This window comes from Scyliorhinus canicula, chromosome 14 (genome assembly GCF_902713615.1).
Source record: "Scyliorhinus canicula chromosome 14, sScyCan1.1, whole genome shotgun sequence".
In the NCBI taxonomy this organism is placed as follows: Eukaryota; Metazoa; Chordata; class Chondrichthyes; order Carcharhiniformes; family Scyliorhinidae; genus Scyliorhinus; species Scyliorhinus canicula.
The window spans coordinates 20,236,621-20,252,144 of NC_052159.1; the positions used below are offsets into that span (position 1 = coordinate 20,236,621).

General features: G+C 49.8%; 1 protein-coding gene across 1 annotated transcript in view; it reads right to left on the reverse strand.

Moving 5' to 3' along the window:
* The window catches only part of LOC119977307 (cohesin subunit SA-2-like), a 150,927-nt gene that overhangs the window by 21,541 nt on the left and 113,862 nt on the right, over nt 1-15,524 (reverse strand). Inside the window, 3 exon segments of the mRNA XM_038818070.1 lie at nt 5,514-5,688; nt 7,378-7,470; nt 9,604-9,684. Of these exon segments, the coding sequence (XP_038673998.1) occupies nt 5,514-5,688; nt 7,378-7,470; nt 9,604-9,684 (349 nt within the window).

The following is a 15,524-nucleotide window of genomic DNA, read 5'->3' on the forward strand; positions in this document are numbered from 1 at the left end:
CAATCCACATAATCTGCACATTTCTGGATTGTGGGAGGAAACCCACGCAGACCTGGGGAGAAAGTGCAGACTCCACATAGACAAGGCCAGAATCGAACCTGGGACCCTGGTGCTGCGAGGAAGCAGTGCTAACCACTGAGCCACCGTGCCGCTCCCTCCCATCTTAGTTCACATAACCAGCACATCCCTCCACCCCCTTCTCCCTCAGGTACTTAATCTAGTTTCTCCTTAAATGCGTCGACGCTGTTCGCCTCAATCACTCTGGGTGGCTGAGCTTTCCATGTCCTCCCACTGTCTGGGTAAAGAAGTTTGACCTGAATTCCTGATTGGATTCACGAGTGACTATCATTGCTTATGGGCCCCTGGTTTCCCAGAGACTGTATCCTTCAATCTACAAGGTTTTAAAACTCTGCTTTCTGCAAAGTTTTCTACTTTGATACACACAAAAAAATTCTCTCTCTTTAATAAATGGAGGGTCTTTTTTTACCTTCTCAGTTTGTCTGATCTGGGTTTTATTAAAGTTTCCGTGAACAGCTCTCTATTAATAGTGTGTATTAAATGAAGTAAAACCTTCCCAAAGGAAGATTCCATTAGGACGTCTCATCCACAAGTTCCTCACAAAATAAAATCACCAGGAAAAGAGAGAGTCTAATATCACTTTTGATTCTCCCAGCACAGGACCATCATTGTGATCTTTATTACATTAATGGTTTATATTCGCTTTCCACATATTGCGACGTACAGGTCCCAAAAACAGAATGAGGCAAAAGATATTTTGTCAATTCTGGCGATGTCTGTCTATAGGTTCCCATCACTAAAATAAAATATTGGAACTGTACCCAACAACCATCAACACCGGTCGGTGCATATTGTAAAGATAACAGGCTGAATTCTCCATTCTGGAGACGAAGTGTTGACGCCAACGTCAAAACAGTAGTTTTACTCCTGAAAATCCTGAATGAAAGAGACATGAATTCTCAGCCCTGCAGGGGGCTAGCAGGGACCCGGAGCAAATCTGGCAGCTTTTGCTGCAGATAGGGGCCCCCGCACTTCCGGGTCGGAGGCCGCGCTGGCGACAGCGGGCGGCTCCAGGGCCGCACTATGCCCCATGGCGGACTCGGACCGCGGAGGTAGACCCACAAAGGAGACACCCCACCCCCTACCCCGATCAGACGTGCGTCCAACCATCAACCCCTGCACGAACAGTATCCCAACCGGCAGGACCAGGTTAGATCCACGCCGTCGGCACTTCGGCCGGTTGGGGGCGGAGGATGTCGGAGCGGGCCTCTGGCAATGGCCCCAGGTGGCGCGGCGTACTCCCTGGTGACGCCGCTTTTCGATGCCCGGAGAATCGGCGAACCAGCGCCGGTCCCGATTTCTGCTTCAAACTGGACTCTCCCACCCCCGCGCGGGCCGTGTTTTTGGCGCGAGGGTGCGGAGAATCCAGCCCTTTTACTTCAAACTGCATTCTTTATTGCGAGAAATTTCACTTTAACAACTTTTATACAGCATAAAAAATACAAGTTCAGCAAAACGGTGAGAACAAGACCCGTGGATGACGTGAATTTAAGATCTCCTGCCTCCCATTCAAACTCCATCTCCACAATTCCGTTTCTCCCTCCTCCCCTGGTAAATGCTGACTGCCTGGTACCATGGATTTAGCCAATTGATTTATTAACCAACTGCAAACTCAAACAATTACAGCCAATGGTGTACGGTTAAAGTAAACTCACTCTCCTAATGTAGGAAATGTGATGGCCATTTTGCACACAGCAAGATCCCAGCATTGAGATCATTTGCTTTGATGCTGAGGATTGAGTGATACATGTTAACCAGGACACCAGACAGAACAATCCCACTGCTTCTTCAAAATTTCCCGCAGCATCTTTTGCATCAACCTGTGAGTGTGAACGGAGCCTTGATTTAGTGTCACATCCCAGAGACGGCACATCCAATTGTGCATCATTACTTCAGCCTATTTTGTGCTCCGGTCTCTGAGTTGGGCCTAGGCCGGTTGGTTGGTTGTCAGCCATTGATGGGCCAGAATAGTTGCTCTGGACTGTGGAGTGAGCTTCTGAAATCTTTTTCGGCGCACTATTTTTTTTAAACTTTCGAGTCTCAGCCCAGTTGTGGCGATTTCCTTCTGAATCAGTAAGTTGTGGGTTCCGGGTTCAGGTCCCACTCCGGGACCGGAATTCTCTGGCCGTTGGGATTCTCTGTTCCCGCCGGCAGCGCACCCCCGCCCGGCAGGGAGGGGTGGCTTCAATGGAAAATCCCATTGACAAGCGGTGGGAAGAGAGAATACAGTCGCCAGCGAACAGCGCGTCGCTGGGGGATCGGAGAATCCCGCCCTGGGTCTCGAGTACAACGCAGGGCAATGGTATCATTAGCACAAGCAGCAACTATATCGTTTATAAGCAAGATTTATTTTCCTGTTAACTTTGTTTCATTAATATTAAAGTAAGATAAGAACTCGTTTCTCAGAAGAAGATCATTGTGATTATTTTATAACACAACCTAATAGGTCAGGTGCTGATGGGGAAACATAGAAAATAGGAACAAGAGGAGGCCATTCGGCCCTTCGAGCCTGCTCCACCATTCATTATGATCCTGGCTGATTATCCAACTCAATAGCCTAATCCCACCATCCCCCCCCCCCCCCCCCCCCCCCATATCCTTTGATCCTCCTCTCCCTAAGTGCTATATCTAACTGCTTCTGGAAAACATGCAATGTTTTGGCCTCAACTATTTCCTGTGGTAACGAATTGCACAGGCCGATCACTCTCTGGGTGAAGAAATTTCTCCTCATCTCTGTCCTAAATGGTCCACCCCGTATCCTCAGACTATGAACCTTGGTTCTGGACACCCCCATCATCGGGAACATCCTTCCTGCATCCGCCCTGTCTAGCCCTGTCAGGATTCTATAGGTTTATAGGAAGATCAATGGTAAAAGAGATCAAGGGAGACAAACAATGATCTTTCTAAAGAGCCTCACGAATTGAATGGATGTATCACCAACCACGCCCAGAGTAAGATTAACATGGACGTCCATGGTCACCAGCGCCCGTTTAGGGCATGGTGCCTGAAGAGAGAGAATCTCAGCTTTAAAAATAACCATTGATCAGCATCAATTGAATTTGCAGAAGAGAATATCTAAGCTTGTACGACTTTTTTATTTGTAGACGTATTGCCTAACCTCACTCCTCAAAGTCCTGGCTCTAATTTTTAGCCCCGCCTCCTAGCCCTAAACTCCTGTTGAATGAAAAATGAAATGAAAATCACTTATTGTCACGAGTAGGCTTCAAATGAAGTTACTGTGAAAAGCCCCTAGTGGCCACATTCCGGCGCCTGTTCGGGGAGGCTGTTACGGGAATCGAACCATGCTGCTGGCCTGCTTTCAAAGTCAGCGATTTAGCCCTGTGCTAAACAGCCCCTGCTAGTGGTTAGCCACTCGAAACAGTTTTACTTTATTTACCCCATCAAAGCCATTTATTATTTTGAACCCACTGTTTGACCTTCTCTCCTCGATGGAGAACAATTTCAATTCATCTAATATCTCCGCAAATTCAACAGCCCTGGTACCATTCCAGTAAATGTAGAATAGGACATCCTAATTCTCTTAATTATAAATAGAAGTAAGCTTTTTTTGGAGAAAGTGCCCCTCTTTCTGTTCTATGTTTGGGAATCTCCACACTAATCACCCCATGTGACCTTCTAATGTGGGCATATTTTGTCAATCAAGCTTCACGCTTAAACCAAAAACAAGTGAAAAAAATAAATTGGATGTGGAGTGTGTTTGCCATCTGGTGGTCATCAGACAAACTACGCCCACAAATAGAAAAGAAACTGCAGAGTAATGAAAACAGAAACTGCTGGAAAATAGCCGCAGGTCTGGCAGCAGCTGTGGAGAGAAATGAAATGAAATGAAAATTGCTTATTGTCACGAGTAGGCTTCAAATGAAGTTACTGTGAAAAGCCCCTAGTCGCCACATTCCGGCGCCTGTTTGGGGAGGCTGTTACGGGAATTGAACCGTGCTGCTAGCCTGCTTGGTCTGCTTTCAAAGCCAGCGATTTAGCCCAGTGTGCTAAACAGCCCCAAGCAGAGCTAGCGTTTCCAGTCCAATTGGACTCTTCTAAACAGTTTACAGAACGTCAGGGAACTAGGTGAGTTGCTCTTGTAGAGAGCCAGCATGAAGGCAATGGGCCAAATGGCCTTCTTCTGTGTTTAGACCATTCTGTGATAAGACATTTTGAGGTTCGTTTTTTTACCTAAGTGAGAAAATCATTTAGTCAGAATCACCTTGACCTAAATTTTGGTGGAGGAAGTCCACACTAATAAAACTTTTTTCCTGTTCACATTCACCAATAAAATTTGCAATTTATCGTGTTCAATTGTGGTTTTAACCCAGAGCTCCAAAGAGTGGGAGGGCACCCTTTGTGGGTACCTTTATGTTTAACCTACCAGTACCGAGTGAGCGCTAGTCTTAAAATGGAGGAGGGAGCAACACTGTGACAGAAACAGGACAATCTGGGTCCAACGCGACCATTGTAATTCAGGAAAAACCTGTGCATTTATATAGCATAATTCACGACTTCAGGACACCCCAGCGTGCTTCACAGTCAACACGGTGCATAATAAAATAGGAAATTGGTGCGTGCAGACCATTCAGTACTTCGAGCCTGCTGGCCATTCAACATGATCAATGCTGATCCTCTCTCCATCTCAACACCACTCTCCCGCTATCTCCCATTGCCTTTGACATATTCAGAGTTTAGAAATACGTCTATTTCTTTCTTGAATATATTCAGTGACTTGCCCTCCGCAGCCTGTGTTAGAGAATTCCACAGGTTCACCACTGTCTGAGTGAAGAAACATTTCCTCATCTCAGTCCTAAATGGTTTATCCCGAATTCTGAGACTGAGACCCTTTGTTCTAGAACCCCACCCCCTCTCCTGCCCCAGACAGGGGAAAACATGCCTGTCATCAACAGTCTATCCAGCTCTGTCAGAATTGTATTCAATGTGTTTCAATAAAATCCCCACTCGTTCTTCCAAAATCCAGGGAATACAGACCCCTGCCGACCCAACCTCCCTTCACACGCCAATCCTCGCTTCCCAGGAATCCGTCATGAAATGTAGTCATTGTTGTAATGGTGGGGATCTCCTTGTGGGTCAGCACCCTGACGGTGACCATGCTCAGAGCTCTTTCGGGTTTTCTTTTTTGAAAATTAAGAGTTGTTCCGCTCGAGTCCAGTTCGTGATTGTGCTGCCGGTGCTGTTGCAGACACACTCAGAGCAAGAACGGCCCAGGTTCGAACTCCTGTAGGTCTTTGTCTCCCCCCGCCATCCCCCCCCCCCCCCCCCCTCCCCCACCCCGTCAAAGTCCCGGAGATCTGAGTCCTATCACTGGACAGAATTGTAGAAGAGTGAGGCAGAGAAGGAGGCCATTTGGCCCACCCGGTCTGCGCCGGCTCCTCCGAGGAACAACCCAGTTGGCCCCCACTGCAGCTTACCTTTGTCGAGGAGCTCACTCTCCTGGGCTACAAAAACATGATCCAGGACAAAGGTGACCAGCTCGGACTGCAGGGCTGAGTCTGGCACATAGGCAAACGGCTCTGTCTTTTCGGAGCCGCTGGACAGAACCTCGTGGCTGAAAACCAGCAGCAGGTCGCAAAGAACGATGAAAGCCTGAAGACGGACACAAACAAAACCCTGAATGATGAAGCAAAGAAACGCCCGCGGGGAAATTCTTCCACCAATTCATCAGCAATTCAAATTCATTCAACGTAGATCACTGGCCTAGGCAAAGGGTTATCACCCCTGCAGGACTGCCTCGGTGACACCAGGAATTACATTTTAATCTCCGGCCACTGCTGCGAATAAAACCTGGGAGATGCATTATAAAAATTGGGCACGCTGCTTCCATTTCCTTTCAACACTTTAACGTATTAGTTAACAAATGGAGTGGAGGGGAGGGAGCTGAAGGTGAAGGGCGAATGTGATAAATCCTCCGAGAACCTCTCCGACCAGAGATGGCAACTCCGCCAAGGTACTGCTGTCTCCCCACGATAATCACAGGTTGGGTTCTGGAAGTTAACGGATTCCAATTTGCCTCAGTGCCTTTTAAGCCAGGGAGGGGGACCAATCGCAGGTCAACCCCGCTTTCAAATAGCAGCCATTGGAATTTCGTAAACAGATAGGTGTTTGTGCGTGGGGAACAGTGGCACATTGGTAATATTAGGTGCCTTGGGGCATTTAAATTCAATTATTTAATAAATCGGGACTAAAATGATAGTCATGATCATTATTTTTAAAATAAATTTAGAGTACCCAATTATTTTTTTTTCCCCCCAATGAAGGGGCAATTTAGCGCGGCCAATCCACCTACCCTGCACATCTTTGTGAGACCCACGCAAACACGGGGAGAATGTGCAAACTCCACATGGACAGTGACCCAGAGCCGGGATTCGAACCCAGGTCCTCAGCGCCGTAAGCAGCGGTGCTAACCACTGCGCCACCGTGCTGCCCTTTGTCACAATTTATTATTAATGTTAATAAACTATAGGATTATTATAAAAGCCCATCTGGTTCGTTAATACCCTTCAGGAGAGGGAATCTGCCACCATTACCCGGTCTGACCCACATGTGACTCCAGGCCCACAGGCATGTGGTTGACTTTTTCAAAAGACTGCCTGAGTGAGTGGGCGAGCAAGTGACTCGGCCTCTGCAGAAAATATCAACCACCACAACCCACTGCAGCGGTTCAGGCTGGCAGCTCACTGTCACCTTCTCAAGGGTAATTAAGAGGGGGCAATAAATGCCGGCCTTGCCAGCGATGCCCACAACAGGTTGGTCCGATGGGAGCAGGTGACCATCAAATCTGCTCTGCCAACAGGGTAAAGTGCAAGGGACAGCAGAAGGCCCTCCCCAGCCTTATCCGGCAACCCAGTCGCCCACTGCATTTTGAACAGAGAAGGGACAGGATGGGTCAGAACATTTTGTTCCCAGGGAGGGTGAGGAGCCAACAGGAGCTGGTGTTGGGGCCCAACCTGGTCTGCTCTCCATCTTGTGGCTTCTACATAATTCTACGATGTGGAGATGCCGGCGTCGGACTGGGGTGAGCACAGTAAGAAGTCTTACAACACCAGGTTAAAGTCCAACAGGTTTGTTTCAAACACGAGCTTTCGGAGCGCAGCTCCTTCACCTGAGGACGGAGCAGTGCTCCGAAAGCTCGTGTTTGAAACAAACCTGTTGGACTTTAACCTGGTGTTGTAAGACTTCTTACATAATTCTACGAGAGCCGAATCTGTCCAATACAGGGGTGGCGACTCTACATTTGACCTGGGACCTTTCTCAGTGCTGCCTGCCCACACTGACCTGCTCTTTGATGATGCTGATGGGGTTGCTCAGGTATTGTCTGAAAATGTGGCAGAACACCCTCATCTGCTTGCTCAGCGACTCCTGCGTCTCCTAGTCAGAAACGAAAACAAGCTTTAGACCAAAAACAGGGGCAACTCGGTGTGTCTGTGAGGTGTCGCAGTGATTTCCCGGTTAGCTTCTTGAAGTTCGCCTGAATATGTTGGGAAAAATGTCTCCTTGCATTGAGGGAGAGGAAGAGATTCACTCGGCTGAAAGGCCTCGTTCCACACCGTAACAGTTCTGGGATTCTGGGATTCAACACAACCTAATGTGACAGCCAGAAGGCAAGGCCTGGAACCTAATTCCACTTCTGTAACATCGCCTGATACCTCCTCTTGTTACCTACAGACTTTACTCCAATGCCCTCCTGGCTGGTCTCCCACACTCTCCACTCTGTAAACCTAAGGTTATTCTGTAGCCAGTGTCTTAACTCACACCAACGTCTTATTATAAATTCTCATCCTTGACTTTCAATCTCTCAAGGGCCTCTTACATCACTATCTCTGTGATCTCCTCTAGGGCCTCGTCCATCCCTATCTCTGTGATCTCCTCTAGGGCCTCGTCCATCCCCATCTCTGTGATCGTCTCTAAAGCCTCATCCATCCATATCTCTGTGATCTCCTCTAGAGCCTCTTCCATCCCTATCTCTGTGATCTCCTCTAGGGCCTCGTCCATCCCCATCTCTGTGACCGTTTCCAAAGCCTCATCCATCCCTATCTCTGTGATCTCCTCTAGGGCCTCATCCATCCCTTGCTCTGTGATCATCTCTAAAGCCTCATCCATCCCTATCTCTGTCCTCCAGGGCCTCATCCATGCCTATCACAGTGATCTCCTCCAGGGCCTTGTCCATCCCTATCTCTGTGATCTCCTCCAGGGCCTCGTCCATCCCTATCTCTGTGATCATCTCTAAAGCCTCATCCATCCCTATCTCTGTCCTCCAGGGCCTCATCCATCCCTATCTCTGTGATCTCCTCTAGGGCCTTGTCCATCCCTATCTCTGTGATCTCCTCTAGGGCCTTGTCCATCCCTATCTCTGTGATCTCCTCCAGCCCCACAACCCTCCCAGAAATCGGGATGGATTCTCCGTTGCTGCCGCCAGTAGTGGGTTTCCCGATCTGACGGAGAATCGAGTGTTGGCTGAAAACTAAATTGGCGCCCATTCCCTTGTTCCAGCCCGCAGTGGCACCATGGAAATGGGTCATTTGCAGCTGATTAACGGGCTCCGATTCTCCAGCCCTCTCAGCTGGGATTCACAGGTGTGAATTGGTGCAGGTACTTTCAAGCCAGGCCCTAGCGCATTGGATCCTGCGGTGGGTCAAGAGCGTCAGTGCATAACGGAAGTACCCCCCCCCCCCCCCCGCACAATGGAAATCCTGCCCCTCCCCCGACTGTCTGCCTTCCCAGCCTCCCCATCAAACTGATCATCAGACCCTCATCAAAGATCTCCATCAGACCCCCCCAATCAGAGACCCCTAACAGAGACCCCTACAGAGTCCCCCAAAAAAGGCCCCCATCAGAGACCCTCAACTGAGGCTCCATCAGAGACCCCCATCAGACCCCCCCCCCCCCCCCCTCAGCTATCCCCCCTGCCTGAAGGCTGACGAGCAGGCCAGGCAGTAGAGTGAAATATCATTGTATTTTCACTTACTCTTCCAATCATCTGCTGCCTCAGACAAAGTGCTTACAGCAGCAGCTGATACAAGTGTCAGAGGTTTCCTCCAAAGCCAAGCACACTTCAAAGGGCTTGAAATCTCTTGGTCATCTTTGAAATGCAAATCTTCCATTCGATTTCGCACAGCAATACATTGCATTAGCCAGCGATTGACAGTTTTAGTACTACAGAAACAGCTGCTTGCTGGATTGTAGATCTATCTTTCCCTTCACGCTTGAATGCATCTACATTACCCTGCTTTGATGCTAACCACTCCTGCTGTGATTGACAGCTCCTCACCGCATCAAAGAAAGCAAAGAGCTTTGACTTCCTCTTTTTCACAGCAGAAAGTTGGGTCCCACCCGATGCCGAATTGTTTTGTGAGATTCAAGAAGGTGCAGTTTTTACAGGAGACAGGAAGTCAGGAACACAACCAAGGAAAACAGAGGTGAGCTGTTGGTGTTGTTATCTTAACATTTAACAGTTCCTACTGATCAGGTAATAATGGGAAGAAACTCACTCACAAACTGTACCTTAGAGGATGTTCCTTCAGATGCCTTTGACAGCTGCCACATGATATAGTAATAGCTACACAAGATTGCCTGAATGATAATCTGCAAAACAGAAAACTACATTTGTAAACATTGCCTTTAATGCTGCATTAAAGGTGAATGGGGCTTTACCAAAGGATCCATTATGTTGAAGTGAGAGTGCATAATACACACAGGTCACTGAAGCGAAGTAACACTATGTGATACAGTTGTTACAATCTGGAACATACTCAGAAAGTATCAACAGGATTAGACAAAATCAACATACATTTAAAAAGGGAAATCATGTTTGACAAACCTACTGGAGTTTTTTGACGATGTAACTTGTAGAATAGATACGGGAGAACCAGTAGATGCGGTGTATTTGGATTTTCAGGAAGCTTTTGATAAAGTCCCACATAAGGTGTTATTTTGCAAAATTAAAATACATTGCGATGGATTGAGAATTGGTTAGCAGGCAGGACACAGCGAGCCTGAATAAACAAGTCTTTTTCAGAGTGGCAGGCAGCGACTATTGAGGTCCCACAGGAATCAGTGCTTGGGGGCCAACTATTCAAAATATATATCAACGATATACATCTACGTCAGCATGTGGATGAGGGAATCAAATGTATTAATTCCAAGTTTACCGACGACACACAAACTAGGTGAGTAAGAAGTAAAGAGGTGATTCAGACAAGTTGTGTGAGTGGGCAAATACATGGCAGATGCAGGAAAATATGGATAAGTGTGAGGTTTTCCACTTCCAATGGGAAAAACAGAATGTCAGAGTATTATTTAAATGGAGAAATATTGGGAAACGTTGTACAAAGTGACCTGGGTGTCCAAGTACACCAGTCACTGAAAATCAGTTAGGAAGGCAAAATGGTGACTTCCGGTGGTGGCTCTGAGGTAGTAGGTCGCACATTTGGTGGCTCCCGTTTCGGTCGGACTTTTGGACCTTTTCCCCTGACATTTTTGCGCCTTTGAGTGAGGAACTGGAAGGCAATAGTACTCAGGTGCTGAACCCATACAGAGTTGTATGGATTTAAGAAGCCAGAGGGACAATAAACAGCAGAAGAAGTGGTCAAGCAAGGGCACGGTGGAGGTTGTGAGAGAGACCGGTGTCCAGAGCAAGGTGCCGACAGCCCAGCCTACAATGGAGCAGCTGCTACAAGCCGTGCAGGAGGGATTTTTAGCTCTGAAGCAAGATAATTTGGAGCCGCTCCAGAAGTCGATTGACCGATTGGGAAAAAGGTGGAGAAGCTCCAGAAGCTGGAGAAGATAGTGGAGGAGCAGGCTGACTTTTAAACGGTGGCGGACGTGGAGATTCGGAGTTCGAGGGATCAGCAAAAGATGCTCCTGGAAAGGCTGGAGGAGCTGGACAACAGATCTCGCCGGCAGAATGTAAGAATCGTTGGCCTCCCGTAGGGGGATGAGGGGCTGGATGCTGCCGCGTATGTGGAGGGTATGTTTCAGAAGCTGTTGGGGAACGAGGTGTTCCCTCGCCCGCCGGTGGTGGACAGGGCACACAGAGTGCAGGTGAGGCAGCCACGATGAGGGGGTCCCACACGAGCAATGGTGGTCCGTTTACACCCGTACCGGGACAAGGAATGGGTTCTGCAATGGGTCAAAAGCACATGAAGCTGTATCTGGGACAATAGCACCCTGCGTGTTTACCAAGACCTGAGTACTGAGGTGGCCAGGAGGAGGAGAGGCTACAGGCAGGTGAAGGAGATTCTGTATAAGAACAAGGTGAAGTTCGGGCTGCTTTTTCTGGCGCAACTGTGGGTTACATACGAGAGTCAGCAGCACTATTTTGAGGAACCCGAGGAGGCGACGGACTTTGTTAAGAAGCAAGGGCTGGCTCTGAGCTGAGGACTCTTGGACTCATGGTGGAACTTTTAAGTCTATTTTGTTTCCCTCTCGCTGTGAGGGATGCCTGCATACTTGGGTCTGTTCTTTTCGGGTTTTTTCAACCTTTTTAGGTTGATGTATTTTAGTTGCGATGTGTTTTTTCTTGTTCTTTTTTGGGGTTTCCTTGAATGTTTCCTTTTTGGGTTTCTTGTTTTGTTGGAATTTTGGAAGGGGGAAAATATAAAAAAGAAAATAGTTGAAAAGGTGTGGTTACGATGGGGGTTTCAGGGGAATATTTTGCAATCTTTTTCGGTGTGTGGAGGGAAGGGCTGAGAGTGCCTGGTACCTCTTATCTCTATTTGTTTGACTTAAATTGCACTATTGTTGGGGATGTTTCTGACTTGGATAGAGTGTGTGTTTAAGCAGGGCTGGTTTTGGGGAAGTGGTATGGATGGGCCAGGGGGAGGGGAGCCAGGGAACAATGGGTGAGAGACGCACTGGCGCCGAAGCTGGGAGCCACCAGGCTAGCTGGGTGGACTAGTCAACGGAAGCCAGGTGGGGGGCTGTTCATATAGTTAGATTAGAGCAGGGGTTTGGTGGCAGGATGGTGTTGCTGGGGGGGGAGGGGGGGTAGTTGATCTGCTGACAAGGATAGAAATTGGACAACAGTGAGGAGGTCATCGGTGGAGCCGGCCAGGAGGCGGGCCACAGGATGCGCGACACATGGCTGGGGGGCTGGCCAAGGAAAGGGGATGGCGGATCGGCAAAGGGGGGGGAAGTGTCCCCCAACCAAGCTGATCACCTGGAATGTTAGAGGGCTAAACGTGCCAGTGAAGAGGGCGCGTGTGTTCGTGCATCTGCGGGTTCTGAAGGCGGACGTAGTCATGCTGCAGGAGACGCACCTGAAAGTGGCAGACCGGGTTAGGCTAAGGAAGGGATGGGTTAGTCAGGTCTTTCATTCGGGGCTCGACACTAAGACTAGGGGGGGTTGCGATCCTGATTAATAAAAGGGTTCAATTTGAGGCCCAGGGTACAGTTGTGGACGGGGGCAGCAGATTTGTTACGGTTAGGGAGAAGCTCGAAGGGGTGAGAGTAGTCCTGGTCAGTGTGTATGCCCCTAATTGGGACAATGTGGATTTTATCAGGAGGTTGCTAGGGAAGATCCCCGACTTGGAATCACGCAAACTGATCATGGGTGGGGACTTTAACACAGTCCTGGACCCGAGCCTGGATTGGTCGTGTTCAAAAACGGGCAGGTTACCAGCGATGGCAAAGGAACTGAGAGGGTTCATGGAGCAAATGGGCGTAGCTGATCCATGAAGATTTAGCCGGCCGTCAGCGAGGGAGTTCCCGTACTACTCCCACGTACACAAGGTGTATTCCCGAATCGATTTCCTTGACATAAGTAGGGACTTGCTGGCCGGGATGGTGGGGGCAGAATATTTGGCAATTGCCATATCGCACCATGCTCCGCACTGGGTAGATCTACAGATTTGTAAGCATAGCTTTCAGCGCCCACAATGGAGGCTGGAAGTTGGATTGCGAGCGGACGAGGCGGTGTGTGAGAGACTCAGGAAATGCATGCAGAACTACCTGCAGGTAAATGATACCAGAGAAGTCTCAGCAGCGGTGCTCTGGGAGACACTGAAGGCAGTGGTGAGAGGGGAGCTGATCTCAATCCGGGCTCATAGGGACAGGACGGATAGGGCAGAGACGGACCGACTGGCTCAGGAAATTTTACGGATGGACAGGAGTTACGCGGGGTCCCCGAGGCCAGAGTTACTCAGGAAATGACAGAGGCTGCAGGCCGAGTTCAGGGTGCTGACTGCAGGCAAGGCCGTAGAGCAGCTTAGAAAGGCAAAAGGCGCGATATATGAGCATGGAGAGAAGGCCAGCAGAATGCTCGCGCAACAACTAAGGAAGAGGGAAGCGGCTAGGGAGATTGGAAGGATAGCGGATGGGGAGGGAAGTCTGGTGGGGGACCTGGCAGGGCTGAACAAGGTGTTTAGGGACTTTTATAGTCAGCCGTACACTTCGGAACCCCCAGGGGACCGGAGGGGATGAGGCGATTCCTGGACGGACTGACCTTCCCAAGAGTGGGTAGGGGGTTTGGTAGACGGACTGGGGGCCCTGGTCAGGATCAAGAAGGTATTAGGGGATCTGAACGTCATGCAGTCGGGTAAAGCCCCGGGGCCAGGTGGGTATTCGGTGGAGTTTCATAAAAAGTTTGCCGAGATAGTGGGGCCAGTGCTGGTCAGGGTTTTTAACGAGGCAGGAGACAGAGGGGTTCTACCCCCGACGATGTCACAGGCCACTATTTCGCTTATTCTGAAACGGGGTAAAGACCTGGAGGCTTGTGGGTCTTACAGGCCGATATCTTTGATCAACGTAGACGCTAAGTTATTGGACAAGATCTTGGTGACTACAATTGAGGACTGCGTACCGGACATAATTGCGGAGGACCAAACCTGGTTTGTAAAGGGTAGGCAACTGGTGGCCAATCTAAGAAGGCTGCTTAATGTGATTATGATGCCACCAGAGAGCAGGGAGGCAGAGATAGTGGCAGCTATGGATGCAGAAAAAGCTTTTGACCGGGTCGAGTGGGATTATCTGTGGGAGGTGCTGGGACGGTTTGGGTTCGGGGAGGGGTTAATTGACTGGGTTAGGCTGTTATATCAGGCCCCAGAGGCTAGTGTAAGGATGAACAGGATGACATTGGATTACTTCAGACTGCAACGGGGGACAAGGCAGGGTTGCCCTCTCGCCCCACTGCAGTTCGCGCTGGCCATAGAGCCCCTGGCAATTGCTCTGAGAGCTTCAAGGGACTGGAAAGGACTGGTCCAAGGACTGGGGGGGGGGGGGGGGGGGGGGGGGGGGGGGGGAGCAAGTGAGGGACGAGTTTCAGAGACGGGATGCGCTCCCGCTGTCACTAGCGGGAAGGGTGCAGACTGTTAAGATGATGATTCTTCCGCGATTCTTCTTCATATTTCAGTGTCTCCCCATTTTCATCCCGGGGTCCTTCTTTAAGAGACTGAATAAGATTATCCTGGGATTTGTCTGGGCGGGGAAGGCCCCGCGGGTCGAGGAAGGTGATGCTCGAAAGGAACAGAAGGGAAGGGGGGGCTTGGGTTGCCGAACGTCAGCAACTACTACTGGGCGGCCACCATAGCGATGATAAGGAAATGGATGGGTTTGGGAGCGGATGGAGGCTACTTTGTGCAGGGGCACCAGTTTGGCAGCCCTGGTTACGGCGCCTCTGCCGATCCCTCCGGCGCAGTACTCCCCCAGCCCGATAGTGGTAGCAGCTCTTCAGATCTGGGGCCAGTGGAGGAGGCACATAGGGGAAGTGAGAGCATCGGTGTGGACCCCAATCTGCAGCAATCACCGATTTCCCCGGGGAACATGGACAGCGGATATCGACTATGGCGGAGGGCGGGGATTGCCAGGTGGGTGATCTGTTCTTAGAAGGGAGCTTCCCGAGCATGTGGGCGTTGGAGGAGAAGTTTGGGCTGACGGGAGGGAATGACTTTAGCTCCCACCAAAGGGGAGGCAGGACAGGGTAGTTTCTAGGGGAGAGGTAGGTGAGGTTAGAGTCTCAGATATTTACAAAGAACTAATGGGAGCAGAGGATACACAGACTGAGGAACTGAAGCTTAAATGGGAGGAGGAGCTTTTGGGGGGGGGGGGGCGGTGAGATTGAGAGCGGTATTTGGGCAGAATCTCTGAGAAGAGTAAACACGACCACAACATGCGCCAGGCTCAGTCTGATCTAGTTTAAGGTCGTGCACTGGGCCCACATGACAGTGGCCCGGATGAGTAAATTCTTCGGGCTGGAAGATAAGTGTGCCAGATGCCCAGGTGGGCCAGCCAATCACGTGCACATTTCTGGACGTGCCCTAGACTCAGGGGGTACTGGCAGGGACTCGCAGACATCATGTCCCGGATTTTGAAAACTGGGGTGGTAATGAGCCCTGAGGTGGCAATCTTTGGGGTGTCAGAGGACCCGGGAGTCCAGGAGGAGAAGGAGGCCGACATCTTGGCCTTTGCTTCCCTGATAGCCCGGCGGC